This window comes from Bombus pascuorum, chromosome 1 (genome assembly GCF_905332965.1).
Source record: "Bombus pascuorum chromosome 1, iyBomPasc1.1, whole genome shotgun sequence".
Classification (NCBI taxonomy): domain Eukaryota; kingdom Metazoa; phylum Arthropoda; class Insecta; order Hymenoptera; family Apidae; genus Bombus; species Bombus pascuorum.
The window spans coordinates 5,880,265-5,908,166 of NC_083488.1; the positions used below are offsets into that span (position 1 = coordinate 5,880,265).

General features: G+C 37.4%; 1 protein-coding gene across 1 annotated transcript in view; it reads right to left on the reverse strand.

Annotated features, from left to right (window-relative positions):
• The window catches only part of LOC132913969 (plexin domain-containing protein 2), a 49,142-nt gene that overhangs the window by 3,791 nt on the left and 17,449 nt on the right, over positions 1-27,902 (reverse strand). Inside the window, exons 2-3 of the mRNA XM_060972675.1 lie at positions 1,064-1,548; positions 314-655 (exon numbers count right to left, since the gene is read on the reverse strand). Of these exons, the coding sequence (XP_060828658.1) occupies positions 314-655; positions 1,064-1,548 (827 nt within the window). The remainder of the gene's footprint in view (positions 1-313; positions 656-1,063; positions 1,549-27,902) is intronic.

Sequence of the window (27,902 nt, forward strand, 5' to 3'; positions counted from 1 at the left end):
ATTATAAAGCTTTACGAGCAACCAGAGTAGAGTTGTGTGCAATGCACGAGGAAAAAGAAAATTCTGCATTTTCTTTAACGGGTGATTTTTACATTTTATTCTTCAAATATACTCTACACATTCCACTTGTCGCGCCTACTCCGCATACAAAGCTTCATAATTTGTTAAATTTCCAGATACCCTTTCCTTGTTGCAGTTAAAATATTCTATCTGTTACATTGAAACTGAAGTTTTACGATTTTCTTTGCGTACAGATGCTAGAGATAGGATAGAGATAAACGAGAAAAATGGCAAACACTTTTAATACACATACCGCAGCTCGACGGTGACTTTGACTAAGTAAGTAATTGACCTTCAAATCTGGATGATTATTTATATCCACCCAGAATTTTTTCCCTACAGCTTCATCGATGATAAACGTGCTGTTGTAATATTGATGCGTGTCGTAGAGCATTTTCGTGATATTGTGCTGGGACAGAGTTTTGTTGGATAAGTCCGAAAACCTGCTGATGGATATGTCTCCGATACTGCCATCGGAATCATCTTTATTGTCTGTTGATTCCGGCACAGACTCCGTGCCCTTCGTCGCATTTTTCTTAGCATCGGCCGTTACATTGATAGAGTTAGCTTTACCTCCTGGAATTGCGGATGGAACCTGCTCAAAGGGAACAGAATTAATTTTTAGTTGTACACGAATGTTTCTTAATTCGAACATATATATAATATATAATATAAAAATAAAATATTATTTTATATGCCCCTACATATAGGCTGACCTCCTTTCACTCGTGTAAGGAGGGTTGCCCGCATGCAGGGGTATATTAGTCGACTTTTAATTGCCAATAACTAAGAAACAAAGCCGAAAACGCAATTTTTTTATTCTTGATTTTCGTTTTATTTCGATCTCAAGAATAACCTCTTAAATTTTCTGACACCTTCAGCCGAACACCCCGCATACACGTGCAGGTTCGTTTCAGATTTTGTCGATATAATCGTAACAGCCGTGTCTCGTTACAGCGCTAATCCGAATCTTGAATATAATAGAGCAAGAATCGAATCTTACCGGTTCTTTGGTGGAAGAATTCTTTCCGTAGATTGATACTATCGGCGTTGAAGCCTCCGGTTTGTCCAATCTAAGGATAGGCGTCACAACTCCCTGTTCGCCTGACGAAACTGTTGTCGACGACGGAGATGACGTGGGAACCGTCGATTCTGTCGGATAATCCGTTAGATAATCGTATCCATCGTTCGTTGGTACATTCGACGCATTCACAACCGTCTGCGGTTGTTGTTGCTGCGGTTGCGGCTGTGGCTGCGATTGCGATTGCTGCGACGCGACTTGTTGCTGCGACTGCTGCTGTTGCAATTGTTGCCCCCGTGAGATTCGTTCGGTCGCAGGGTCTGGCTTCTCATCCGCTTCTCGACGGTACCTTGTTAACGCTTCTCCATCGTCGACCGCATCTTCGTCGGACACGTAAGCCAATTCGAATGGTCCAAAATCATGCAACGACTGTCCTCCCGAACGTCCCAATTCATAATGGTACCGACCTGGAAATATTCCAACGAGAACGAGGCGAGTTTCAATTAGCGAGAATTGATTTTTGTTGAAAACTCTGTGGCGGAAACGAAAAAGAAAAAGAAAGAAAAAGGGCTCCGCCTACTTTCTGGTTAAGAAATAATTCCTGATTTAGAAAAATTTCAACCAGTAGGGTGGAGGCAAGTCTCAGTTAATTCGATCGATCGCTGAAAAGTTAAGAATTTAATTCAAGTTAATGGGACGTCTAATCGTTGCCAATCGTTGCAAGAGAATATCCGCATCGGCGTTATCAAACGCAACATTGATGTCTGAAAATGCAAGCAGAAGGTATTTTTTATTGGCGAGAGTCAAATCTGATGCCAGTCAGGTTGAATCGATCGAATTATTCTATCTAAAGTGTCCTACCCCATTAGACACGTGATATGTTAACGTTATAACGAACAGCATTTAGAAAATTTTTAAGGGAAAGAAAGAAGACGTATCTGCAATAGTCTGAAAACCAAACGAAAGGGCGATTCTTCGTGGTTCGATTGATTCATCGAATTTCAAAACTGCCTCTCCTTGAAAGAACAGAGAACGTGACTCACGAGAACGATTGGACGCTTAAGCAGTTAATTGCGGATTTTAGATTTAGAAACCTCTCTCATGGAGTTAGCTCGTGGAGTGCGTAAATAAATACAAGCGACAACGAATATACGCGTCGACGTACCGAAATAAACTTTGTCTTTGACGCGTATACTCATGAAACGCGGTTAACTGGTTAAAGCGAAACAGCGTCCATCGATATAATTGGAACGACGCGGACCATAAAAGAGCGAAGACCAAAATTAAATTAGTCGCAAGTTACGGGTTGTTACTATCGATGCACAGTTCGATTCACGGACAGGATACGCGAGAACAAGTATTTGTCAGGGATTTTCATTGGGACGGTGACGCGACGCAGCGTGTCTCGACGATTCGAATCAATTTATGGATTGCATACTTGGTTCGTCAGTGGGGTCGTCCGGTCATTTTGCACACCGGCCTACATTGAACGTTCGGATCGTGGCCCAGATCGGTATAAATTTCAAGCATCGATTCCAACGTTTCTCCATTAAATGACCCGCGCGTTGCTCTAGCTCGCTAAGCTATTCTCCACTTTGTTTCGCTCGTAACAGTCGCTTAAAGTTGTCACGGCTGAGGACAACGTGGCTTCGTAACGATTATCATGGGTGGTTATCACCGTGGATTTTCACAAGTTCGTAGAAAATTGAAGACAATGCACGGAGTGATATCAAATGAAACAGTCCATAGCAGCTCGCGCGTATTTACGAAAAATCTATGCTTCTGTCGACGCAAGTTTTTTTTTTTTTTCGAGAAGTTGAATTTTTTTTTTTATTTTATTTTGGTTTTTTACAATTTGTCCTTATGGACATTTGGTAAAGTGTTATATCTTATTGGTGAAAAAAAAAAAAAATAAAATAAAAATAAATATAGCATGTGGGTGGCTACCCCCAGCGGGTAGAAGTGCCAGCTTCGTTTTTTCCAAGTTATATCTTTTATGTCTGTCGACGCAAGTGAGCAATTAGGATCTAGCTGTGACTTCGTTTCCATTTATTGGATATTACAACGTTTAATGAAACTTGACTTTGTATATCTTATATACTGCGTACTGTGGAATGTACGTTCCATTCCGCTCCACAAGCAACGCGTTTTTTTTCACAGTTACATTCAAAAGAAAGATGGTATCGACCAAGAAGCGAAAGTTGCTCCGATTCCTGCAGCGCTAGTTTAAATCCTAGAAATTCCAAGATCTATCGCTTTGTAGAAATAGCTGCAATTACAATCGTGTAACGTGTTCGATTAGGGAAACGAAGGTTTTTTTTTTTTAGTTTATTTTGTTTTTTTTTTACAATTTGTCCTGAAGGACATTTGGTAAAGTGTTGTATCTTATTGGTAAAAAAAAAAAATAAAATAAAAATAAACATAGCATGTGGGTGGCTACCCCCAGCGGGGTGCCATCTTCGTGCAAAAACGAAGGTAGACTAATATTTTCACGTGCGCGTAATTATCGCTCTTAAAGGAGGGGAAAAAGATAGAAGCAACGGAACGAGCGTCGAAGAACAGGATGTTAGCTGCTCGTGACAAACTATCGCCGGATAGAGCAATAAATTGACGATCCGACATTATTAGTCGAGAATGCACGAAGCTTGACGTCAGTATAAATTTTCATGCTCTGAAAGCTAGCTCGACTAAACGTTCAACTGCCAATCGTTAGTCGTCTCCCTACGGACTCTAAAGAGACGCCAATTTATTCGAGTGTCGTTAGCCTTTATTCGTCCGCGTATTGTGGAGCACACTTTTCGACGAAAATACATTTGCCTGACGCACGGTCTTGCGATTCTCGTTTGGAACGAGGACGTCGACAGTCCTCGATCGAATCGCCCGGATCGATCCTAAGATACATATGCGCATATTTAGGAAAGTTCGACAACTCGAGGAAGCACGGGGAAGACCTTGAACTGGTCGATCGAACAGAAATTTCAAATTCAATTAACGTCGACTGAACGACGATGGCTGGTCATTGAATGTAGCATTTCGAGTTACCAATTTCTCAGCGAACGAACGCCTCAACCGTGTAAACTAACGGTACGTGTAACGCGCGTTAAACGATGGATAGGTTGCGCGATATACGTTACACAAATTTTATTTACGTAAGACGATTTTAAAAATATATGGCGCTATTTGTTACAAGACATTTTTCTAGGTCAAACGAGCATCGTATTTACGAAATGCCCTAGTACTCGAATCTAAAAGTATTGCGTAGAGTGAAGACTCGAAGAGATCTTTTTTTTAATTTTATTTTGGTTTTTTTACAATTTGTCCTGAAGGACATTTGGGAAAGTGTTATATCTTATTGGCGAAAAAAAATAAAATAAAAATAAATACAGCATGTGGGTGACTACCCCCAGCTTCGTTTTTTCTAAGTTATATCTTTTACGTCGAAGAGATCTTTGATTCTAAGATAGATACAAGAGTTCTAATCTCGTAAAGCTTAGATTCGTTTATTATAGATTTAATTACGAGATTTTAATTAGGGGAATTTACAAGATCTACAAGGATTTAAAAGAAGAGAATCTCGAGAGCCTGAAATGCTCGAATATTGTTCGAAGGCTTCTGGGTTTTCCAAATATTTACGTAAATAAATCATTCGATTCGACCTTGGCTTGTAGTTCGAAACATAACGTATTCACGTAAATATGTTTCGAAACACCTGGAACATTCTTCGGACATTTGATTATCATAACGACCGAAGACCCTGTGTTCCATTCAACTGTATTCCATAAACGTCGTTTGTATCGCGCAGTGAAGAATAAGCAAGATCAATACGTTACTTTATCTATCTCTACTTACCTGGACCTCTATTTATCGAACAACTCCGATTGTACGAACGAAACGTGATAAAAAGTGGGTGAAATTATTCTCGGTATTTCGTTTACCTCGTTTTCCGGATTTTACCAATATCATGCCATCCAATTGTTAGATATAAAAACGTTTATAGTAAATAAAAATGAAACGCCCTATATAATGTTCTTCTTCGTATTCTTTCTTTGCGCGCTAGAGGCAACAAGTATTTTTTAAAAGCGTTCTCGGAGTTTTTAACGGAGTTGGATATCTCGATTATACGATTAATCTGACTTTAATTGTAATCTTAATTATAAACAGTTTAAATAATCATGGAAACGTGGAACGAAAGGATTAATTAACGAGGGCAGCGAAAACTCCAAGATTGAAAAAAGCAACCAAGTGGATAACGACGATACGAACGAGTGGAAAGGAGTTCCAAATCTCTGCTTGTATTCCTACTTGTTAAGTATAACAAAACTTTGAATTTGTCCTCGTGTACGTACAAAAGCCATTATAAATATACATATGTAAATTTTATAGAATTCAAACTAATCGCCAACTGACATTTTCAGATTTCTTTCGTTTTAACGCCGGTCATTTGGCCATTTGGTCATTAGCAATAGAATAAATCACGAGAGAAGAAGGATAATTCAAGACATAGAAAATCGATTCTGGATTTTCCAGAATCGATCGTCTGATTTATCCTAAGGGTTTACATTATCATAAATCGATGTTCTCTACGCCGTGACGTTGAATTTATAAGAAAACCAGAAAATGAATTGGCTCATGTTTTCCACTGGAATATCAATCAAGAAGTTGTAGAGGTTGTTTAGTAGTGTTCAACTCGCGTCGGGGTTACCAATGTGTAGAGGATGGTTAATCGGTGAAGTTTAATAAATTGCGTGTTGTTGAAACCGTCGAATATATTTAAAATGATAAATTAGTATACAGATAATGTTCGCGAAGATGCTCGTACCAATCGATTCGTTAAGACAGTGTATAAGTAGTAAAATGGGATCACTAATGACTCGTTAATTAGATCGCTGATAACTGGTTGATAACTGATCGACAACTGATTGTAAAATTCAAATTCGTCGTTGTTCGACTGTTCCACGTAGCGACGAAATTGCTTTGCTCGCAGTTTATTTACTCTTACATTACGTGTATGCTAACGATCTTGATAGTCCGAGGCAAAACAACATTATTTGAATTGTTGTCTAACTCATGTGCCGGTACAAAGTTATCAGCCTCGATTATTCGGTTCATAAATTGTTAAGAACGCTTCAAAAATCTGATCAAGGTAGATCGATACAGAAATATCACATTCACGATGGATGATGAGACTGCTGCGTCATACATCGACACAGACTTAAACTTTGTATTGAAAAATGCTTACTTAGAAGAATCAGAAATCATCTCGAAAAGGAAAATAAAGACTGAAAGTAAGTCTAGTTTTCACATGGAAAGACTTTCGGAAATTCTTCAAAAACGAGGTAATCATGAAAGAGGAGGAACGAACTTCGCTTTAAAGCAATTATAATTTGATGGAATTGAAAAAGCCACAGATTGGATATTAGAATATGAAACAGAGTGTGAAAAATTCAAGATTCAAAATGGTGAGAAGAAAATCAAGTGCTTGAAGACGTGTTTGGAGAAAACAGAACTAGAATGGTATCAAACAAATCTATTGAAAAGCAGAGAATATAACTGGGAAGATTGGAGGACTTCGTTTCTTAAAGTTTTCAGCAATAAAGGTTAGTCTTCATCACTATACGCCTATAATTTCAAATATATTTCAAGTTAGTTCGTTGATTATGTTATAAAAAAAGAACGCTTAATATTGGAAGTAGAGAGGAAGACTATTGAAAACAAGAATTAATTTGATTGTTATCGGATTACCTATTCACATTCAGGATAGAATCGATAAATACACTCAGATGATTTTATCAGAATTTTGGGACGGTATGAAGATATTTATTACAAAAGAAGTTCAATAACGAAGTCCAGATGAAAGGAAAAGAAATGCAGGAGATGAAGGTAAGTCTTGACAGAAATTCAAATTCATCATTTAGGAAACCTTACGGTACTTGTAAATTACTAAATTTCCCTGGGGATTCCATCCGACATAACTATGCAGAAACTTAAACAAGAATGCTCAGAGGAAAACAAATAAATTTACTTGAAATATTCGGATCCGAAAATGACAAGTCAATAAAACTGAATGAGAATGAGAACAACTAAAAGGTTCGAAAATATATGAGCCGCTCATAAAACTCCAAGGTAGGGTCAATGATCAGAAAGATCAAGGTGTTTATGACACTGGAGCCAATGTAAGTTTTAACAATTAACAAAAAAAAAAAAAAAAGATTTTTGAGATCTAACCGAACGTAAGAGTGTTTTCAAAACTATCAGTGGCAACGACGAAATTCCGAATGAAGATAAATAAAATAGTAGAAATAATGGATGTTTTTGTGGTACGCAAGGATAAGTTCACATACGACCTTATGCTAGGGTTGGATGCCATAAAAAGGTTCAAACTAATAAAAAATGAGAATTTGAGAATTTCTCAAAAAGTAAAAAAAAAGAAAAAATTTGGTTAAAATTTAAAAAGTTAAAAGTCGCAAATGAATGTGATGAATGATAAGTATAATAACACCAAATACAGTATCTCATCTAATCATTTGATACATGAACAAGTTATTGAGATCGATACTGTAATGGAATAATTGAAAATAGAATTAATTTAGGAAAAGACAGAGAAAAGAAGGCATGAATTCAAAATTGGTGATATGGTCTTTGTTCATAGTGGGAACAAATTGAAATGAGTTGGATGAAATTCAGAAAGGGCCTTTCAGAATTCTGGAAAGAATCTCAAATTCAATATATGAAGTGGACAATGTTAATGGTAAATCTGATGGGAATTTTTTCCATTCGAGTAATGCAGATCCTCGTGAAGATTAATTAACGATAAATTAACGAAATCGTCAACATAAGAAAGGAAGGTGTAAATTCTATAGAATTGCCGGAAATCGACATTTTCCTTTTGTTTTACCGGCAATCATTTGCTGAATAGAATAGACCACGAGAGAAGAACGGTAATTCAGGACATAGAAAATCGATCCTCCATTTTCCAGAATCGAACGTCTGATTTATCCTAAAGATTTACGTTATTACATACATAAGTAAATATATGCTACGTACAAGACGTATACGTAATGGAGATTAGGCAAATTTGGAAGATTTTAAATCACTTTTTTCGTATGGCTACGCTTAGACGCTGACGCGATGTTGTCTTCGAAGTAAAGGCAAGTCGAAGGTAGTAATTTGTTACATTCTCTCCTGGATTGCTCACGCGCTCACGGAACGCTGTGCGTATAGATACGAAAGTTGGCTAATTATTCGTAAGAGAAGAGTCACCATCGATGAACTTGATCTTGACATATGTCGCCAAGGCCACTCTCCGCAGTGAGGACGTTGCGTTCCATACAATTGCTTGTAGATACGCCTTAACTGTACAGTCGCTAACTTTGCAGGTTTGCTGCAAATCTAATTACAGTATAGTAAATTTCTTCTTTTCTATATGGTATTAAATTATCTTTTGTTTGTAACATTTTTCTGATACTGAAGGAAGCAACTTTTTCCTGTGTAGCGGCACATGAGTAGAGGATAATTTAGATCGCGTTGTTGTTTCGCCTCGGAGAATCGATATCGTTAGGATACACATAATGTAATAATAAATAAACTCCGGGTAAAACAATGTCGCTGCTACGTCGAACAAAAATAAATTTGAATTTTCTGACTTTCCCCCGACCAGTATAAACAAACGGACGCAAAGGAAAAGAGTTCAGTATATACCCAATATCTAACAGCATCTATGAGTTATCTAAGAGCGTTTCACGATATTATTTATTTATTTATATTTGTTTAATTATTTCAAATATACTTTACAGGTTGCAACAGCAAGTTCTCGTTACCAATCCTCTACATTACATCTGAAAACATTCTTTCTATCGCTTGCACATAGTTTGCATAGTATACAGTATACGTAGTTCAAAACCGAAAAATTTTTTTTTTATTTGATAGAATTTTACAATCAGTCTATAAAAAATTATAAGCAAATTATTTTGGCGTGGTACTATATCGTGTATAATAGGTGATCATCATCTGTTTGATTTTAGCTGAATCTAATGGAAAACAAAAGATAGCTAAAATTTTCAGGGCTTAATTTTGCCCGCTTAGAGTGAGTTTGGATAGAAAAATAAGATTGCTATCCCCAAATTTTCGTAATTAATTTAATTTCCTCGAATTTGGAATCTTCTTCTTCTAGATAAAATTTGTCCTATTTCGAGAGGGACATCTTGTGACGGTCGCATATTTTATTTAAGTGGATGCACCTCCGAGATTTGAAGGTGAAGGTTTTTGTCTTTCTAATTGGTACGTTATACTTGTTATACGCTATTCGACGCAGTTTTTGATTCTCTACAGAAGAGTGTAAAGGTAGTTGAGTCGAAAAATGATTAATTTGAAAGATATCTTAAATCTAATATTACAAGACTCGTCGTATGAAAGATAAGGAAAAATAAGGCATCGTTTACAAGATTAAAGTTTTTATGCTTTTTGTTAGTATTGAAAAGTTGTCAAACAGGATTTAGATCAAATCGAGGATTCTGGAGGACAAAAAGAAAAAAATATAGACTATAATATACTAAATATATTTTAAAATATAATAAACTAAATATAAAATAATAATATTAATGACTTATTTATATAAAACAGTAATTGTTTCCCAGCAGGGAAAATAAGAATTTTATTTTTATGGAAATGTGACGATTATTTAGCAACTATGCAATGATGTACATAACATATATATCTATTAGTAATTATATATATATATTACATATTATATATTACCATATATATTCTACATATTATACATTTCCATATATATCCTACATAACGATAAGAGAATATCACAGTGCTGATTTCATCAATAAAAAGTAACAATCTCTTTTCTATTCATCAACTTCTTTAGGAATGACGTATCCTAATTCCAACCAATACGCTCCTATGTCTATCTGGGGTTGTCCCGGCGCGCAGTCCAGCAGCAGCCTCGCGGTTGTTCCTTCTGGCGAATGATGAACATCGAGTAGACATCCTCGTCGTAATCGCATGGTTATCACTGCCAATTCAACGTTCAATGATTCCTCAGATTGATCGGGCAGCTGCACGCCTCGCAGGTTAATTTTTCTTACCCACGGTGCCCGATTTACAAACTTTGGTGGTAATATCCTAATATCTTTGATTTCTTGGTGTTTTTTCATCCCCCAATCGATCAACATAACGTTGAAACCCGTTTCGGTTCGTTCTAGAAGACGAGCTCTTTCCCAAAAGTGACTATTGTTCATTTGTACTGGCACGGCGACAAGCATACCCTCTGTCAAATATTCGACGTTCGGCCTATACGCCGAGGGCCACATTTCCATTATCCATGTGAGTCTTCTAGTCATTCTCGGCCATCCTTCCAGGCGGACCCAAACGGTAGTAAGCGACTCCGTTTCTGATACGAAGACACGGACCTTGTCCACGAATCGTTCGTTGGATACTTGTTGTGCCATATTTTTCTCGAACACACTGATTTCTTATGTATATCGAATTATTTGATAGGGAAGTCCCTGTCACACACTCGGAAGTCTTTCTTGTCAAACACTGAGAAGTCTTGTCACGAAGTCGGAATGCCAGCTTCTTGCTTGGTGGTTTTCTAGTTGCTTGTTGCAGGAACTGAATTTATATAGGGGACGAGAACCCCCTCCACTGGCGATGATGGTCAATACTTAACGGGATTTAGGGTCCAAGACAATTAAAATAGAGTTTTCCAAAGAGTATACAAAATGGCAGTCTGTCCCTTTTCTTTCTTTTATTAGTACCGAGACTAATACGAACCAATTACATTTAACGAAGACATTTAAGTAAATATCTGATAAATACCGAATTTTAGAATTTGCATACAGAGTGCGTCAAAATATCCGTACATTTCCTAAAGAACACCACGACTAAAAGAAACTTGAAAACTACTGGGACAGATTGAAAACTATTGTAGCAAATTCGATTTATAGTTTATAAATCCTTACGGCTAGGTATGTGTACCAATTAGGCGTTAATTTGACGGCGAATCGTTCGAATCGTTGATTTAATTATTCGCTTATTTATTGGTTCCATATCGGTGTATACGGTGAAATCACAGATTTACGGACACTTTTCTATGGACATTCGATTTTGTCAATGGCACGAAGTGATTCAGCGATAAAAGCGAATTAGTCGACACGTTTTTCTCATCGTGTTAATAGAGAAGAGTTATAGAGGAGAGTGGAAAACATCACGGACCACGGAAAATAGCCGCAATAAATACAGAATTTTGAATTGCAAAATCCAAAAGAAGATAAGAATTCGAAAGAAGTAGCATGGAGGGAGATATGTACATTTCTCGTCAAATAAATAGCTCAGGTGTGTTATCTTTAATTTCTCAATGACGCGTGCAAAGTTTTTCGTCTGTAACGTATAACATCAAAACATTATGAGCTCAGAATATTATAATATAATATTAAATTATATATATATATTAATATAATATTAAATTAATGTCTTGTAGCTTCATCTTGAAGCCAAGAAACTAAGGAGAAATAAAATAATCAGCAAATGTCCTTCTCGTTGTATAAGTAGCTAATTCCTGCGTTGTCGATGCGCTTCGTCAAAATTGGAATCATCTTTTTCTGTCATAAAGTAACGAGGAAAATTTGCTTTTGTTTGAAGTCGTTTGAAGTCGTACGCTACTTCTTCCCAGCGAAACGGTCGGACAAAAGGAAAGGGACAAAGCTAAGGGATAGAAAACTGGAAAAAGAGATATCATATCAGACGATCCTATCGCTAAATTCTTTATGATAAAATCAGCGGAACCATCAGTACGAATAATTTTATGGTTCCTTCTGACTTTCCTCGTAATCCTCGCAAACAGTGATAACATCTTATACGATGACACATAGGTGGCTCCTATGACAACCGATGTTTTAGAACGCGTATTACGATTCTATAATAATGACTGACAGTTTCGCAATTAACTCCTCTCGAATCGTCAGTTAATCGGCTGGGATTTCTCTGACGTAGGTAGACTCCTTGATGCATCGACCTTCACTCGTCCATGATGTGCGAGTCGAAGGAACGCTCAGCAGCGAGGAAGAAGTCGCGCACGTGATTTCAGGGATAGCCGTCGAAATCATCCCTCTCCGATATTCACTCATGCTATTGGGAAAACTGTGCAGAAAGTTGAGAGAGAGAGACTGCTGCCACTAATTTTGTTACATGGTAGAGATGTGTGGAGCCTATTTCGAAAGAGAATGTGGCTGACGAGCCAGTTTTATCACCCGAGGCTGGGGAACTTGGTGTTTTGCGATCAAGACTGCACAGAGGGATTCCAAATGAAGCGACCTCGATACGATCAGAAGCCTCCGTGAAGTCGTTAGATTTAGTGAAATAAAAGGAAGCAGAAAAAAAGAAACAGTAGAATAGTTGAAGTCAATATAATCAACGTAATCAATAGACGAAACAGTCGATAATAAAAGTTTAGAAGCGAGATGAGAGTAGAGCTCTGGCGAATAACGCGAATGCGAGTAGATAGACGTCGTTGCTACTGTGACAACGACCATACCCAAATCCACATCATTCCATACTATCTAACATAGTTCAACATTATACTTTTCCCATTACGTAAGGCAATCAGAATCCTCTCCTTGTCACTCAACACCTACAAACGCAACATATAAAAAGTGCAAGCATTCGACCACGAGACTAGCTTTGTGTACAGTTTTGGCCGTGATTTGAACAACTATTTTAACTTTGCTACTTCATTGTAATATTGTACTTAATCATTTTTGTTAATAAAAGCCTACAAAATTATAAAAGCATAATCAAGTTAAGTTATTGCTCAGTTACTCCTTTTTTATCATTAATTTTACGTGACACTATCTTCGCTCTTTATTATTTTTCGAAAATCTTACGAAAGGATAATTTGATCCAATTCGTTCATCAATCAATTCTTCGACGATGATTTTCTAGTTATTACAAATTTGTTAACGATTTATAAGGAATTTGTGATGGGTGCTAGTCATTGCCATCGACGGTTGCTCGCGGCTGAAAGTGACCATTGAATCTTGTACACAAGAAAATCCGCTTTCCTCAAGTTTTAGGAAAATGAACAACTCTAACGAACGTACCTACTTGAAATACGCTTATAGCAATTAACTATAGAAGATCCTAAATTTTATGGTATTATCTTAGGATTATTGCGGGTTTAAATATGATGAATAGTGTTTAAATATGTTTGTACAAATGCTGGCCGTCTTAACCTAGGAATAGATTATAATTTATGGTAGGTTCAAGGGACGTAGAAAGTTTCTTTTATACAAAATTTAAAGTATGAATGTAGTTTCAAGGTATATACTACCTTCCATTAGTCATTTATTCAAATGGTATTTTATATATAGATAGAAACGACGAAAGTTGCAAAAGAGTTGATGTTAAAATTATTCGGCTCAGGTTGAGAGGCTACAAATAAGAAAATTTTAAAGAAACTAAAGTCATAGTAGAGATATTCTACAGCTTTTTCTTTGTCTTTTACAGAGGCGAATACTATTACTGTGTACTATTCTACGAAGGCAGGATCTTCTTTCCTTGTTCGATACAGGTACTCACACTCTATTATAGTCAGTACATTTACGAAATGTTTGCTTCGTTAGAACACAATACGTACACTCTTATAATATATACAGTACACGTGGATAAAGTTTTGGGAATTGTTTATTATTATTATAACATTATTCACTGGCAACAAGACGTGAGTATCTTATTTGTTATATTATACAAAAGAACGCGCAAACGTCATTAGCGAAATACAGAATTTCGAGGGACTCGAGGAAGAGCAAGAAATCCTTTAGCCTCGTTGAATACAAAATTGTGTTTGATGTCTGAAATTTTGCCAAATGCTTATGTTCTTATTAACCGCAATTTCAAATACTAAACGTTGTGATAACCGCGATAGCAGGCGGAAGAAGCGCTACATTGGTAATTCGAACGAAGCTTCTTCATCGTCACAGCGATCGAATTTCGCTTCGGTTCGTTCGATCTTTTATTACGTGAATTTATTATGTCTGTCGATGAATTCAGATATTTATTTACCGTATTTCTACTATAACACGCTATATAAGATATAGCGTTATATATAATTACGCTATATACCTCATCGATCAACGATACTAATCAATTTTCATTTGTCGTTTTCACGAATATTTTGATCGTATCTAAAGATCATATTAATATGTTTTAATAAAAAGATAAAGTGCTGTCTGTGGTAAAAAGGAAAAAGAAGAAAGATATTTTTGAAAGAAAAATATGTTCATACACCGTGAACGTTCTAGTATATCGAGAAACTAAGCGAATAGCTTGCAACGCGGCGAACGTTGTAGCTACGAGTCGCGTAGCTGTTACACGTTAACCTTTGTTCTTCACGGAACGATAGATATCGATCATGGGCAGGAGGTCGACGACACAAAATGAAATCGTTAACGCGCAGTGCGTTAAACAGAATTAGGCGTAGCCAGTGCGGCTTTTTATTTCCGAATAATTACGAAAAATTGATCGTCGATCGACTAACAGGTATATTTTCGTCGGACATAAAAGGAGCTCGTTTTTTCTCGAAGCGTTTAATCAACGAATATGGCAATCGTCCGGCTTCTCCCTTCGTTAGTAGTTAATTACACCCGTATGATATTAAGTAATAATTAGAGCGCAAATTTTTATGCAGAATCTTATTTCTATGAATATAGTTAGAGAAAGGAATGGAACGCAAAGGCTTGTTCGTTTCACTTATTGCGTTTCATAAAAGATATAACTTAGAAAACACGAAGCTGGCATCCCGCTGGGGGTAGCCACCCACATGCTATATTTATTTTATTTTATTTTTTTTATTTACCAATGAGATATAACACTTTACCAAATGTCCTTCAGGACAAATTGTAAAAACCAAAATAAAATAAAAAAAAAAAAAACTTATTGCGTTTCACAACGAATACCTTACTTTGGACGTTTTATATATTTCTACATGATGCGTGTATCGTGTGCATTCTTACACCTTCCAGGTGTTTGCTAGGTTATATCTTTTATGAGGTCTATTGGGTGTTCCCTTTTTAATCTTCTTGCGATGTTTGTTGTGTTGTTCGTTTCCACTGCCAGCTGGTTCGGGTGTATTTCTATTCTTTCTCTGTATCTTTTTGCGAGTCTGGTAATCTCCTCCTTGACCGTTGGTATTCCCAGGTCTTTCCGTATGTCCTCGTTTCTAACGTACCATGGGGCGTTTACTATTGTTCTAAGGATTTTGGCTTGCATTGTTTCGATTTTGGTTATATGGCTCATTGCTGCTGTTCCCCATAGTGGAATTCAGTATGTCCAGATTGATTTTATGATTATTTTGTATATTTTTAGTGCGTTTTCTGTGCTTAGTTTGGATTTTCGGCTTGTTAACCAGTGCATTTGTCTCCTTGCTGTCTGTATTTTGTCTATTATTGATTTGATATGCTGTTTCCATGTGAAATGTGTATCTATGTGTATCCAAGGTATTTGACTTGCCTTGTTTGTGTTATTTGCGTGCCGTTCAGGAAGATGTTTGGTGTTATCTGTTTTCTCAGTGTGAATGTAATGTGGCTGCATTTGTTAGAGTTAGCTCTAATTTGTTTGTCTTGTAGCTACTTTTCTATTTTTGTGGTGTGTTTTTGTAGTATTGTGGCTGCTGTTACAGGGTTAGTGTGCCTGACTAGTACGGCTGTGTCATCCGCGAATGTCAATATTTTGCTATTGGTAGTTGTTGGTATGTTGGCCGTGTATAGCGTGTATAATATGGGTCCTAGGACGCTTCCTTGCGGAACCCCTGCTTTGATGTCTTTGACTTCGGAGTGTGCGTCCTTGATTTTTATTGTGAAGGTTCTGTTACTTATGTATGATTTTTTTAATTGGTATATTTGTTCCGGGAATTGTTTCTTGATTGTTTGTAGTAGGCTTTCGTGGTTTATTTTGTCGCATGCTTCCTCTATGTCCATGAACAATATTGTATTGTTTGTACTGTACAATATTGTTTGTTTTCTATTGTGCGTATTATTTCGTTGACGAGCATGTGCATTTGTTCTATGGTAGAGTGCTAGTTTCTGAATCCAAATTGGTGGTCTGGCATTAATTTTTCCTTCTCTATTATTGGTTTTAGTAGGGCGTATATTACTTTTTCTAGTATTTTGGAGACCTTCCAGGTTCCCGCAAATGCACAAACAATCGCAGTCTAATAATAATTGTGGTCGAAATGCTGATTTTCGCGACATATCCAAGAATCATTGTCATCGAGAGCACGTCGGCTTTCTAAATAATTGCCATGTTTCTTCTTTATGGTGCGAAAGATATATTTGGCTATTATAGAAGATGATCTTGACTCAAAGAAGGCTGCGGGATGTCCAGGAATACAGGTAGGAGGAATGGACATGCGTGGCATGTAGAAAGATATGTAAGAAGCAAATCAATGCTAAAGCAAAATTGTGTTAGAAGAACGCAAGTTGTATGATATGAAGAAAATGAGTTTTAAACGAAATCACTGTATGCTTATGTACTGGTGTGATCCCATGCTCTAGTACGCTTTGTATCGATAGAAGACTTGGCTCTTCGTCCAAATCGGAGCCAAACACTTTCTACAGTTTTGATTCTTATCGTTTCTACTGACGCTCTGTCTGTCTGTCTCTTGTAAGTTTACATCGTAAGCAGCTGTGTTGCAAGACATGTGGCGCCGATATTCCTGACGACCTCCCGGTATCTGGCAGGGAGAGAGAGAGACCACAGTGATGCAGCATCCGTTGAATAATTATTTTTTGATCTTGCAAAAGTACATACCTCTCTATACCCTCGAACATAGATCCCTTCAGTATTTTACTTGTACGATTTGTATTTCAATTTTTACAATGTACGTCATTTTATCTTCTTTTTTTTTTTTTTAGAACTCTACCTCTTTTAGTCTATGTCCTTATGTAGTAAATTTATTTACATTAAAATTATTTCTTTGTCTTTGCATTCCTTACGCGATCAGCATTAAATGACTCATTTGATTGTGAATGACTCACGGGTCAAATATATTTTTCGACAATTTACGGCGTTATTACGTCGAAGAGATTTCAGAGGTTTCAGAATGAAATTCTTCATTTCTGTGATAGAATGCAATGAGAAGTTGCGCACGTGACACGCCCACGCATTCAACGATGTGGAATCTCCTTTGCTTTGCTGTTGCTCTTCTATCGCTGTTATCTGTTATGACGCAATACATATCTTTTATTGTCGATCGGAAATTAACCGACAATGTCAATGTTACGTGTACTATGTACCATCCACATTGAGATTTCCAATTTAAGTGCAGTGACGTTTAAAATTTACAAATTCGTCAGCAAGGAAAATGAGATCTTTTTACCTCCTTTCTCGTCGTTACTTTTCTTGTTACAAACGCAAAAGTATTGTAAAACGTGACTTTGTCGTCGAATCGATACACGTACGAAATTGAGTATTTGCCTAAGGGAAAGCTGGTCCCTATCTGCATTTAATTACATATCGTTTGTTTCAAATTCATTCGACTAACGTCAAGCACCTTATCTGGTTTCAAAGATAAAATTCTAATATTATACAGCCTACTATACTACCGACTATGACTATCGAAGAGTAGCTACTTTTGATATTTATTCAAAAACGAAAAACTACCTTTACTTTATATAGTATCTTACATCAAATGTGACTGCAATTACAACGACGTTAGTATCAAACAACACACTTGTAGATATCTGTAGATATTTATATAGATACATTGCACATACTTATAGAATGCAAAATTATATAAATGTTCGTAATCTCTGATATATCTTTCAAGCCGATTTTCTCGGAAAGTAATCCTCGGACTAAAACATGGCATTGCATATTCATTCCTTGTTTTTTCATGAGCAATCACCTGATGCCCGCTTGCGAATGTTATTGAGCCAAACCCTGTATAAATATCAAGTTATGATACTGGCACGGGCAAAAAGTAAGTAACAGTGTGTGCAGTATGTGAGAAAATAGAGTAGAGGTAGAAGGTGAAAAAATTAGCAGCCAAGGATGCGCATAATATGTGCATAAAGTATGTATTTTTGGTGTGCAAGCAGTTGTCAACGAGTGGTAGAGGTACATTATCGTGCAATCTGTCTGAGAACTTGGTATTATTCTTTAATTATCGCTTATTATCATTAGCTATCGCAACGTTGTTTCACTCTATTGATAACAGTACATTTGTTTCGCCTTTTAATAACGTATACAATGTTAGAGCAAATTGCACTTGGAACTACACGCATTATATAAGTTTCAAACAACACTCAGTTACATGATGTTAAATTTATTCGTTTTTTTGTTTTACGAATATTCGGCGAAAGTTTAGTCCGTAAATCAATCTTTTTTAATTCAGACATCCTGAATTTCTGTTTTTTGCCTGTGTTTTTTTTTAGTAATACGTTTCTCGCCTGCGATTTAAATCGAACGTATCAGTTGAATTTTCGTATTATTTTATTGTATTTTTCGTTTTATTTATTGCATCAAAGAGTCTAATTTATTGTATTTAAACGTTCTATCCAAACATCAGAATTATATTATAATTATTATAGCAGAGTTAAACGTAAATAAACTCGTTAAAAATTACAAGACGTAAGTCGAGCAACTTAATCCGATATTTGTCCAACTTTTCTCCGAGTTCCGCATAGAATTTCCCCGATGAAATCGCAACTCATCATGAAACCGCGTTTGTCTACGCCAGGAGTATATTGGGCGTCACGTGGTTTTCCTTCTAGAAATTGCCGGCTTTCCTTGTGATTGTGCTCGCCTGCCCGGTTACCTCGGTCTCTCGACTGCAAAACGTTTCTGCTTGCCATCCACTTACTTATCTCTCCAAACTTGTGTCTGTTCATTTACGAGGAGGTTATCGCGCGTACCTTCCACGCATTCTCACACTTGTGCATTCAGCGTGCTAGAAAATTTGCATACCACGGTTCTTACTCTGATTCTTCGCCTCTTTGCTTCGTTCGTCGGAACGAGAACGAAACTGAGACACAAAAATTCGAAGCCAAGGTTACACGAAGAAGTGGATCGAAAGACTCGCAACGAAAATGATCCTTAGCCATCTTCGTCTTTCCAGGGAAATGAAAAGATACTCTGCTATTTTCCTCCATAATTTTCATTCGATACGTTCCAATATCGATTCTTGTCTCGTTTTCGTTACAAGAATACCAATTATATATTTGGTTTAAGATTGAGGTATGTAAAACGTTGAAAGAAGCAGATCTGCGCGTAAAGCTACTAGGCAGGTATAGGTAATCGACCGACCATAGTTGGACCGGAATCCTGCTTCGTCCTTGAGGAACTCGGAACATGCTCGAAGGTGATTCGCGTGATCTTTCTCCAGAGACTGTACCGTCACAGTTTCAGATACCATGATATAATAGCAACAGCTATATACGTAACTCTGTGTTGTATGGTTACAGCGGTATCGCGATAAAACTTTCGTCGTGTTCTACTATATCTTTCTTCGCACGCTATCTGTCTAATACTATACTTTTCCAAGCGTCTGAACAACGGTGTATTAGAACAAGGAAACTTGCAAGATGTTTAACGATCTTGACATTTTTACTTCGTAACCTGTTATTAGTATGTTGTCCATGTTTATGCAAATCCGTGTTTGTTATGAACGAAAGGCAGAAAATACTCTTAACAGATTACCTGTATTCCTCCAATATATTTCTCGAAACATTGCGAAGATATTTGTGCTTGGTAAAAGAAACATCAGACCCGAGGATATAAAAATACAAGGATCGCAGTAGCAATTAATGAATGCCAACGTCGTCTTTCGATGCTATAATTAGTAGAAGTTTTCGGTTAAAACTCCCGCAATTGCACAAACATCTGCAGCCTAATTACTATAGATTATACGTACTATTGTCTCGTTATTATGACAATTAACGTTCCAATAATAACGGAGCAGTTATTATAGATGTCAAAGTTACTTAAAGTGTATTTTTAAGTGACCATGACAAAACGGGAGCAAAAATCGGGTGAATTGGAGTTCGATTCACGCCGAAAACGAACTGCTGGATATTCTCTGCTCCAAGGCCATTCGCCAAGCAGAGAATCGTAAGTGCATATAGTTGCGATTCGTGCGTCTGGCCGGCAGGTATGGCGAACGCGTGAACGCATAAGACGCGATCCACGAGATCCACGATGAAACCAGTTTTTAAAACGTGACTCACGATTGTCCCGTATCATATGCGACATGCCGTAAAAATAGCTTAGTCAGAACTCGTTCCTGAACATCCTCGAGCAACCGCCTTGCTCGCCAGGCACGGCCAACAATGTTCGCGCGAACAAATCGTGAAAAACGTTTGTGCATCGTGTGCATACCTATTAGAAAAACGCTGACGCGCATGTATTCCTGCATTTCCGACGTCATTTAACCGATACCGAGTCACGCTTTTCCATTCCGGTCTTCTCCGTGGCTCGTTCTTTTTGATTATATATTCTGCGTGTAAGAATCGCGCATCGTCAATTTTTTTTACACGTTGAACATCGCACGCGATCGAGAACCGGCTGATTTGAACTTCGTTTAAGAAATATTTCGCAACTTTCGCACTGTGTGCAATTTCTTGGCTGCAGACCTTCGCAAAAAGCATTCGAAAGCCGTGCAACTTAAGCGTTCGCAGCAAATTCATCCGTTTTCCTTATGAGTAACTTTTTAAATATTATTATTCCAAATGTTGAGACTTCTAAGTATTTCCAGTGTATGTTCGTCTTCTTCAATGTATGAAATGTCCCATTCTGTTCTTAGCGATCTCTTAAATATTTTTTCTTTAAGAAATAGCTCTATATTTTTAAATGTATCATTCTATGTTATTTTAACTTTTGGACGGCACACTGAAATAATTAAAATTGATAGAAGACGTTTAGCTGCTTTATCATTTGGACTTGGATATATATATATTTGTAGATATATTTTGTGTATTTTAATTTCTATATTTTAGACCTATGTAAGGACTGTTATACCTTCCGGTAATGAATCAAAAAGGAACCTTCCTGGGACACGCATGAAAAAAGATCTATACACATGTAGAATGTTCCGCAAGGAAAGAAGCGACGTGTAATATCAGCAACGAGACAAGATGCAAACGTAAACGTGCAATTATGGATGTCGATGGAGATAAGGCACGTTGATGTTATGTAAAGGTCTAATATCCGGAAGTGGCGCGACGCTTGCGGCCTACGTAATAGAAAACTATCTCCCTTTGCCTCTTCCTTTCGATTTCTTTCACTTTTATGCTTCCACACGATTTCCATCCACGATGTGTTCATCATGGATCATACTTATGCACGACGCACGATGAATATCGTATAGTAATCCTACTTCCTGTTTGAGTTATGATCCATAAATAAACACTTTTACCAATGTGAAAGATAAGAAGTTAATAACGCAGGGCGGAAAGGTATCAACGTACACGTTCTACTCGACACACAATAGAAATATTTTAAGAATATTTATAAATATAACTTATAAAGAATATTTTCGCTGATATCGCGTTTATAAATATTATAGTATCGAGGAAAAACTGTCAGAAATCTCGATGAGTTACAGTTAGAGAACATTAAAAGTTCTTACAGACCGTGACTGATGAGAAATTCCAGTAGGCCATTACCTGTCGCCCTTTAGATCATCTTGTGTCAACATTTGCAAATACGTGTACGTTACAGTAATTCCAGATACAAAGTTTGTCTTTGTAAAGCTTCAAGTAGTTTCTGGATAACAGTTACTCGTGAGTTGTCGAGTCGTTGTGAGTTGTTAGTTGTAGGAAGTCGAACCGTGGTAAGTTGTGGAATTGTTGTGAGTTGTTAATTGTAAGTTGAGTATTTAAACAAATTTAGTTGCTTTAGTTGTATCACATTAATACACTAAGTTCTAATTAAATAGATATAGTTCTCTGTTTCAATCACGATAGATAAATCTATATAATAAACAAAGATCACTATGATCCTGATCTCTGTAATATTTTCCACGAAATTCGAGTAGAATTTATTTCGTGTTTTTGGAATCGTTTCGCGATCTTTCGAGGAAACAGGATAAAAGCGGAACGGAAAGATGGAACTTTTAAATACTTTGATCCGGATGATAGCAAAATTCTCAGAATAACGCGTAAAATAACACGGGAAAACAATTTAAAGCGCTCGAAAAGCTCGAAACGTTCGAAGCTTTGATGTTGGAAACTTTCGCTAAATCTCGATATAGAAACGAGCATCGGAATAAAGAGACGCGAAAGGATAATTAGACGCGTTTCAAAAGAATTCCGAAGATGGAATTGTAGGTTTTAAATTGACTTTTGGTCAAGAGGGTAGAAGCTAGGTAAAAGTTATCCTTTTAACGTTCTTTTCTAAAACAGGTTACACGGAGCCGATGTTCTTTTTATTAGCTATATCCGCGAATAGTTAAGAACATCGAGTTTCCTCCTTTCTTTCTTTCGTTCTTTTTTTCAATCGTTCGAGCATTTTTTCCACGCCTGCGATTCTTTGGACGCATTCTCGCGACAAGCGTGCATTGTTCTACGAAGCGACGTGAAAACGCAGATCGCGAAGAATCGAAACGATTCCCGAGCATTTCTACGCGTTGCGCCGTACATTTCTCTTTCACGGGCAACGTTTTTATCTGTTCCCCTACGCGCAAGGAAGTTCCGTTCGAAATTCTACTCTTTGTTTCCTCGAAAGGTTCGTAATTAAAGAGAAATTTCGTACAGCGCTACGAAATAAGTATTTCTTTCTGCAGCAACTTCTGACGACACGCTAATGTTTCTGCGCGTGATAATCGCAAGAAGAAACTAGTTTTCTCTCGATCTACTTTTTTTCTATTTGCTATAAGAAAATAAAAGAAAATTATAAATTGTTTCTCGATATCGCGTTAACATCAACAAATATTAGATTGCCTGAAAAGTTTCTTTCGTTTCGTAAGCTGATAATAGACGAACAACAATTTCTGTTTTATATTATTTTATTGAATTAGGTATGATCCATTCTGTTCTATTTCTATTATTATGTTCGTGCATAATTCAATAAACTAATATAAAACAAAAAACATTATGCCTCTATTATTTCCTTATAAAACGATTTTATAGTTACGAAACGTATAAACATATAAATCTTTTACCTGGGTTCAACTCACAACGATTGAAACGCAGAGTCGCGGTGTGTTTTAGTGTACAAAGAGCGAGAAGAAGCAGCGAGGAACAGCATGTACGCAACAAGTAAGTATTCGTAACAGTTTCCATCGATCCACTCGAATCACGCGAATGAACGAAAAGGTCGTGGCTCGTTATAGTCCCCTTTGGTTCGTCTGTTAATCTAACGGTTCAATGACACGTGGGAAATTTTCAGAATCGAGGACAGTTCGCCGCGTATACAAATATGGCCTGCTTGTATTTTCCTTCCTCTCTTGCGTTACATTGCCACCGAGTAGACGACGACCGCCCACTATTCTGTTCTTACGATGTACTTAAACGTACGTACATATATGCGTTAGACGCTGTCTAGTAGAATTAGCTACTCTTTTCATTCGAATCACCTACGATAGACGTTGGACGCGTGTTCGATCGTCGTTTGAATACGACGCACGTGGCTCGTTTTGTTCCATATAAAAGGAGTGACCGAGCGTGACGATTCGCTCGCGTTTTCCAGCGCAATTACCGGCGCTCCTACCAAAGGCCGACTCGCTTAAACGCGTTCGCAATGTCCTCGTACCATCTCGTCACACAGTCGCTCATAAGTCGTAAGTGGCGCTCATAGAAAAATAACTCGGACGATTTACGGTTATGAAAAGCGGTCGCTGGATCTGTGCCCTGTGTGGAAAGTTCGCCGCTCGTAAAACGGACGGATACGATTCGTGGTCGCACAGTAATTTACAGGAGGGACGGTCGCGGAAAAGAATTGTTCGTTTTGGCGAAACGAATTGCACAATACGCTTTCGTTCGTTGTTTGGTAAAACGCCGGCAAACTTATCACTCGATCTAATATCATCGCCACGGATGTACCAAAGTATTCCGATACTTTCAAATTCACAACGGTGTATTATGTATGTGCTTTCTTTTCCTAGGTTGGGAAATCGAGCGACCACTTTCAAATTTGAAGTTTCACGTTTTCTCAGAATCGCGCCGCACCACGTGTTGCTTCGCTTCGTTTCGTCCAATTTGTCGGATGACAAAATAAGAAAAAGGTTCATCGATTATTATAATCGATGCTCGTAAAGACGTGATATTTTAGAAGATGTATCGTTCATAGTAACATATCCTCCGATATCGAGGAAAACACGCGAAATCGCTGCAGCACTTTCCATTAAGAAAGCGAACTTTATCCGGTGAAATCGTTCCGATTCGCGGTCCTAAGGTCAACAAATCTCAACAGATGGATCTCACTTGTGACACTGCTTGAAATTAACCTATTTCGAGATACATTTGCATTCGTACAAACTCGCGCTACTCTGCTTCTCCTACTCGTAGTTCATTCCATACGACGAATATATACGCCAAATTATGATTTATCAAAGAGTAGTTTTCGTAATCGACGAAATCTTCGAAGTTGTCCATAGAGGAGCTACGTTTAAATTTTTCCACGAAATTATTTAATCCGTCAGGCGCTAAAAATATTACGTGGATGAAATTAGGAAGACTTATCTCATCCGTAATAATCGCTTTATTCAAGAATGCGACGAAGCAATTACGTTATTCGAGAATTCATATTACCGTTCTCCGTGCCGTTTCATTTTTCTCCAAGATAAATTATACAATATTAAAATTTGCAAGAATTAAAGCCGACTCAGTTTCGTGATTATAGAAGTCTTTGACTCAGCGATCTAGTTAAGTTAGGCTCGTTAAAACGCGCTTCGAACAGTGTGGAGAAAAGAGGCTCGTTTGTTCCACGCTCTCTGGAAACTCGTAGAAATTTTTTTAACTTCGAAGCATATCGATGCGGTAGGAGGATTTTCAGGTCAGCGAATCGCGTAACGACGTTCGCGAATATCAGTGGCGATTTAGCTGGATCGTAAGCGAAAGAGAGACCTATGCATTCGCTTTCCCCGTATTCCAATGAATCACGATTTTCCGATCGCCGAATAATTTCCTCCTTCGATACTTGCAAAGCCAAGATAACAAGAAATATGAGTTCGACGGAGAGAGAGAAAGGGGCCAAAGACCTCGATCGTTTCTCGGGGCTCGCATGCCGCGGTTTTTGGTGAAAGCGATCATTGTTCCTCTCGGTATGCCTGTAACAAGAAAAACGAGACTTCCAGTCCGTTTCGATACGACTACAGACATCCGATGTTACCTTCAACCGATGCTACATGGAACTGACTGAAAATTCCAGATAATTCGGGTCGTATATAATCCATGTTACACTTGCTATATAAGAACATTGAAACGCGTGTATATGTCGAGAAGTAAAAGAAACGTTGCTGAAGATTTGCGACTTATCCTTCTCGAGTTGGATGTTTCTTTTAACAACGAATGATACAGTAATGCAGACAACGATAGTTAGATTTCGAAAAATATTTTACGCGGATTCGTAATTTTTATGAACGCAACCAACGATCAGAACCTAGGCAAAAATTATGTTTTCTATATATTTCGATATATGTGTCTCTGATGGAAGCAAAGATTTATTTTTCACCTAACGAGTATTATACTCTGAATATTTCCTATGTTTCTGCTCATTTAAATGCACGTTAGTAAGCCATAAAAATCCGCAGCCTACTTATAATTTTCAAAATGACTTGCATAACTTGATTTGTAATGCGATTTTACCTGCCAATAGGTCTGCATAATGGCGTAAGAGAAAGTACAGGTCAGCTGAAAGTTTCTTTGGGACGGTGTTTTCATTTCGGAAATTCTAAACTCGTAAGGATATTGTCCAATACGTTTCGTCATGGTTAACCGACAATTTAAAAAATTCTTTCTTCGTCAATCATCTTTGTTAACAACGGGATGTTACCGTTGATAAGCGAATTAGGTGTCCGCGAAGTATATTCTTGGTGAATTAAAGCAAGTTTCCGCTTCGATGCCGACTAATTCACCTGTTGACGCAACGCGGCGAAAGTTTCCATCGAGCAAGTAACCGTTTCAACGGTCGTGGCTAAATTCAGGAAACGTGGATTTCGTCTGTGGCTTAGAATTTATTGTGAAGTTCGCTTTAATCGTCGGAAATATATCCCGTGAATTCGCACGATAAAATGCAACGAAGAATATTATTTTTCACGGATTCGCGGAATATTGATCGAAGATACAGCTTTAGTCGTCGATTTCTGCAACAGCTCTTATTCCAACAACATCCTGCGTTAAAGGCAAACTTAAGGATAAATTTTAAATAACACGGAGCGCAAGAGGAAACTCCTGCAAAACTACTAAAAGACACTTGTAACTCGAAGCAGTTTAGGAAGATTAGGAAAATGAATCAAAAGACTAAAAAGAAAAATTATCATTTGTTGTATATGAAACGCAATTTCGAACAATTTCAGTCACTCGACTATCCGCTTTTTGTGTGTTTAATTGCTTTTTGGATAATCGGGATTCTACTAGGTCTTTTATTTTCGATAAATTCGCGTGTTGCGCTTGAAAATTTCGTTGGGAAATTAGCTGACGGTAAGACATTAAAGTGTCTACGTAACAACGTGCCACGGTCTAGCGCGAACCTCCAGGCACGAGTCAATAAATTGTCAGAGGTTTCTTTTACGCGCATAGTAATCAAAGAACTTTACTGTGCTGGTCGTTGCTGGACAAAGGAAACTACTTTGCAATTCATGTCGTGCTGGTAGTGTCTCGTCGATCGCGCTAAAACGGTCGTCTAATAAAAACACAGAAAACGCTTCGACGTGTGGCTCCGATCGGATATCGCGTTGCAAATTCTTTTCAGAAAGGGTCGTGCTGAGAGAAGAATTCTGCGAGTTTCATCCGGAGAGAGAAGGAAATTCTCACACAGACTCGATAGATACAAGCGCAAAGAAACGGAAGAGGGGAAGCCAAGAAGACTTCCTTCCATTAGGTGGTGGCAGTATGAAAAATGAACATTTTTATTCAAGATAAGGTACCTTCAAATATCGCCGCAAGAGAAAATACTTTGCGTACTACGAACGATAAACGTCTTTTGAAAACCAACACATTTATCTCTATAGTCTTGGAAGACTAGTTCTATGAAATTTGTTTTCTCATCTTCGAATCAGTACACAGTGATTCATCGTGTAAATACGTATCTACTGGCAGTAACTTCCTTTCACGTAAATCTATTATTTTCAGATTTCTGATATGTATATTTCAAATACTGACAAATATTTCGTGCTACCACAGCGCGCGATTAATATCGCTGACAAGTTACACATTGTAGCGACATGTTATAGACTCTTTACTTTTCGCAAGTTTATAATTTTGCGTCGTGTAGAATAATTGGACAATTTGCAATTTGTAAAATTTGCTTTTAAAGTTCCATTCGCTTCGTTGCCAGACTTGTTATCATAATACGAAGGAATTTATTAATATCGATAGCTTGTCAATCTATTGACAAATGAAAATTGTGACTCGTAAAGTTTCGCTAATAATTATGTGCGAAAGGACCAGACCTCGTTAATACTAATGCAACTATCGATGAATTATGTCACGGTAATTAATCATTGAACGTTAAAGTAATCGTTAATTACAAGCTTCGTTGAACCACTGTCAGTACTACTCATTTTATTCGATGTATTTTAATTTAGGAATTCCTATATTATGTCAACTATTCGAAATGATTATTTAAAATCAGGCGCCAACCGATTACGGTGACTAATTAA